We start from the raw sequence: 3,006 nt of genomic DNA on the forward strand, positions 1-3,006 counted from the left end.
TGTTGTATTGCAAAGAAGAACGTCTCTCGCTTTTGTATATGAAGCTTCCCGCTAGCCTTTTCCACTAATAAAGGTCTTTTTTGTTAAAAAAAAGACTTAATCTTTTAGATTAATCACATGTTAGTAAGTCATATCTACCTAGACAAAAAAAAATTTACATAATAAATGCTTACCAATAATATATAATCCATTATTTCAGTATATTTTAGTCTGAAAAGCATGAAGAGCTCGAGCCTATATTATAATATTAAAACACAAAATTACACTGAACAATAACATAATGACATGGATTAGATTTCTTGTAACTATATACTAGTTACTTTTATTGCATAATAGTCCTGCTGATATTGTTGACACTTTCGCACCATAATACCACTTGCCAAAAAGATGACTTTATTAAGCAAGGGTGGTTGGTACATTATTTGAAGCTAATCTATCATGCACTAACAGGATACATATCAAGTGGTAAACGGGGGCCCAGAAGGACCTCAAGTGGCGTTGCTTTGCTTGTGGTCAATCCCGAGCATTCTCGCATATCAATGGGCTCATTTGATGGTTTTTTAAGCACAAAATGTTGAATTAAAGTAGCTAATGTGAAATGCAATGCGTGGAGAGCAAAGAAAACACCGGGACACATTCTTCTACCGCTACCAAAAGGAAGCAATTCGAAATGTTTTCCCTTGACATCAATATCTTTATGACTTGTCAAGAATCTTTCTGGCTTAAATTCGTCGGGGTCTGACCATATGTTAGGATCACGATGCATTTTCCAAAGATTGAGCAACAAACGTGTGCCTTTGGGGATGTTGTAGCCACTCACAATACAATCCTCCATGGACTCATGTGGAACAGAGAGAGGTCCAGCTGGGTATAAACGTAATGTTTCTTTGATGATGGCATCAAGGTAGACTAAATTCTTCATATCCGACTCCTCTACCGGCCTCTCCCTTCCAACATGTTCATCAATTTCATCTTGGGCAATTTTTAATGCTGTTCGGTTGTTGAGCAACAAAGATAACGCCCATGTTAAAGTGCCAGATGTTGTGTCATATCCCGCGATTAGAATTGCCTACAAAATTTAAATATTGCCAATTTAGGTTATACGCAACATACTCATAATTTACTTTTTTTTACAACTTATCCTTATAAAGTTATAATGTACTATCTTCAAAACATTTCCATAAACTTTAAGACGTATTAATGAATAAATAATGATAAAGTAATTGTAATATAGATCACGAAAACATTTCCATAATCTTTAAGACGTATTAATGAATAAATAATGATAAAGTTATAAAGATAAAGTAATTGTAATATAGATCACGAAAACATTCATAATTTACTTTTTTTTACAACTTATCTTTATAAAGTTATAATGTACTATCTTCAAAAACATTTCCAAAAACTTTAAGAACGTATTAATGAATAAATAATGATTCAGTAATTGTAATATAGAATTATAGATCACGAAGTTGAAGTTTACCAAACACGAGGCCTTGATTATCGTATTGTGGTCAAAGCCAGCGAAATCCTCTTCCGGGGCACCTTCAAGAACCGAAATTAACACATCCATGAAGACTTGATTACTTTCATGTTGCTTTTTGGATTCTTTTTCTCTCTTGTTCTCCTGCAACCATCCTTCAAAGATGTCGTCCATCTCTTTTGCTGTCTTCTTCATGTCTTTCTCGTATCCCCCCAGGTCGAAACACTTCAAATAGGGAATGAAATCAGACACCACGAATGCGCCCAATAACTCAAAGAATCTCCTTGCCACGTTTTGAAATTGAATCCCTTCTTCATCGTTAGGTGAAAACCTCTTTCCTGAAACAATCCTAACAATAACGTTTAGTATCAAGTTCCCAAACCATTGTTGCATGTCCACCTTCACCATGTCTGAACTTTCACTCTCTTTGTTCTTTACCCAAGCTTCGTACACATCTTTCACTGATTCTCTAACCTCTGAAGCTCGAACATGTCCAAGCATCTCCACTCTTCGTTGAGAGAGAACCTCAAGCATGATGATCTTGCGCACTTGTCGCCAGTAGTCCCCATACGGAGCGAGGCCAAACATGGCGTAGTTATATCCCATGAGTTCTACTGCCATAGACTTCGGTCGACTTGCAAACACCTTATCGTTTGTGGTATAGCACTCTTTAGCTATCTCCCCGCTACTGACCACCAATGCTCGGTGAACACCAAGCTTTATGGTGAAGATAGGGCCATATGTTTCTGCCATGGCACCTAAAACCTTCTGAGGTAGTTCAGATCCCCCTAGAAGGTGCAAATGTCCGATTACAGGCCATGAGCCCTTCGCTTGAGGTGGTTCTCTGTTCTTCGCTTTGTCACATCTCTTACTGTTCAAGATTTGCAGCAGAAAAGTTAGTAGAATGGCAAAAAGGATGGCCGTAAAAGTTGTTGAAAGTAGGAGAGACAACTCCATAGTTTCAGTGTCGAAATAAAATTATCTCAGTGATGATAGAAATACGGTTATATTTTATAGATATTGATTGCCCTTTAAAGTTGTGTGAACTCCGAGAAAGATAATATACGTGGGTAGAAGGTTTTGTCAGACGATATGTTATATAATTATTATCATATATTATCACACAGTTCAAAGATAAGTTGGGATAACAATCTAAGGTCGGATGATTCGCCACGGCTTTAGTTTATTCTAAATAAAAATGTGTGCGATACTAAGTTTGTCGTCGGTGATAAATATTATATTAACATTCTTAAATCTTTTATGTCAATTTCTATAATGCCACTGCAAAAAATGTTCGTGGTCAGCATTTCTCAGCTGCTGCTCATACGTGTCAATTCATGGATGTGTTAGACTATGGGATGTGGGCAATGGAATTATCATGTTAAATATTATCATCTCATATTTTCTCGCATTTTAACATGTTATAATACAAAGTGAGAGTGATTTTTCAAAGCTGATTTTTAAAGTAAAACCGGTGAATGTTTTATATTTATATGTACAATGTGTAATTTTGCTTGTTGTTC

At 36.1% G+C, this 3,006-nt stretch overlaps 1 protein-coding gene across 1 annotated transcript; it reads right to left on the reverse strand.

The window, feature by feature from the left end:
* Positions 1-203: 203 nt before the first annotated feature.
* Positions 204-2,536, reverse strand: LOC145096845 (cytochrome P450 CYP82D47-like). Its single transcript, XM_079034206.1, has 2 exons — positions 1,484-2,536; positions 204-1,069 (listed from the first exon to the last, which is right to left on the reverse strand). The coding sequence occupies exons 1-2, from the start codon at positions 2,438-2,440 to the stop codon at positions 437-439; spliced, it is 1,590 nt and encodes a 529-aa protein (XP_078890332.1). The 5' UTR covers positions 2,441-2,536; the 3' UTR covers positions 204-436.
* Between the last annotated feature and the right edge of the window lie 470 nt (positions 2,537-3,006).

Source organism: Lactuca serriola, chromosome 4 (genome assembly GCF_051521515.1).
Source record: "Lactuca serriola cultivar US96UC23 chromosome 4, Lser_US96UC23_V15, whole genome shotgun sequence".
Classification (NCBI taxonomy): domain Eukaryota; kingdom Viridiplantae; phylum Streptophyta; class Magnoliopsida; order Asterales; family Asteraceae; genus Lactuca; species Lactuca serriola.

Excerpts from the sequence above, each read along its gene's own strand:
- LOC145096845 (XM_079034206.1), bottom strand. The coding sequence starts at position 2,440 with ATGGAGTTGTCTCTCCTACTTTCAACAACTTTTACGGCCATCCTTTTT. Across the intron at positions 1,070-1,483 it reads TAATCAAGGCCTCGTGTTTG|GCAATTCTAATCGCGGGATA; the intron begins GTAAACTTCAAC and ends TAAATTTTGTAG.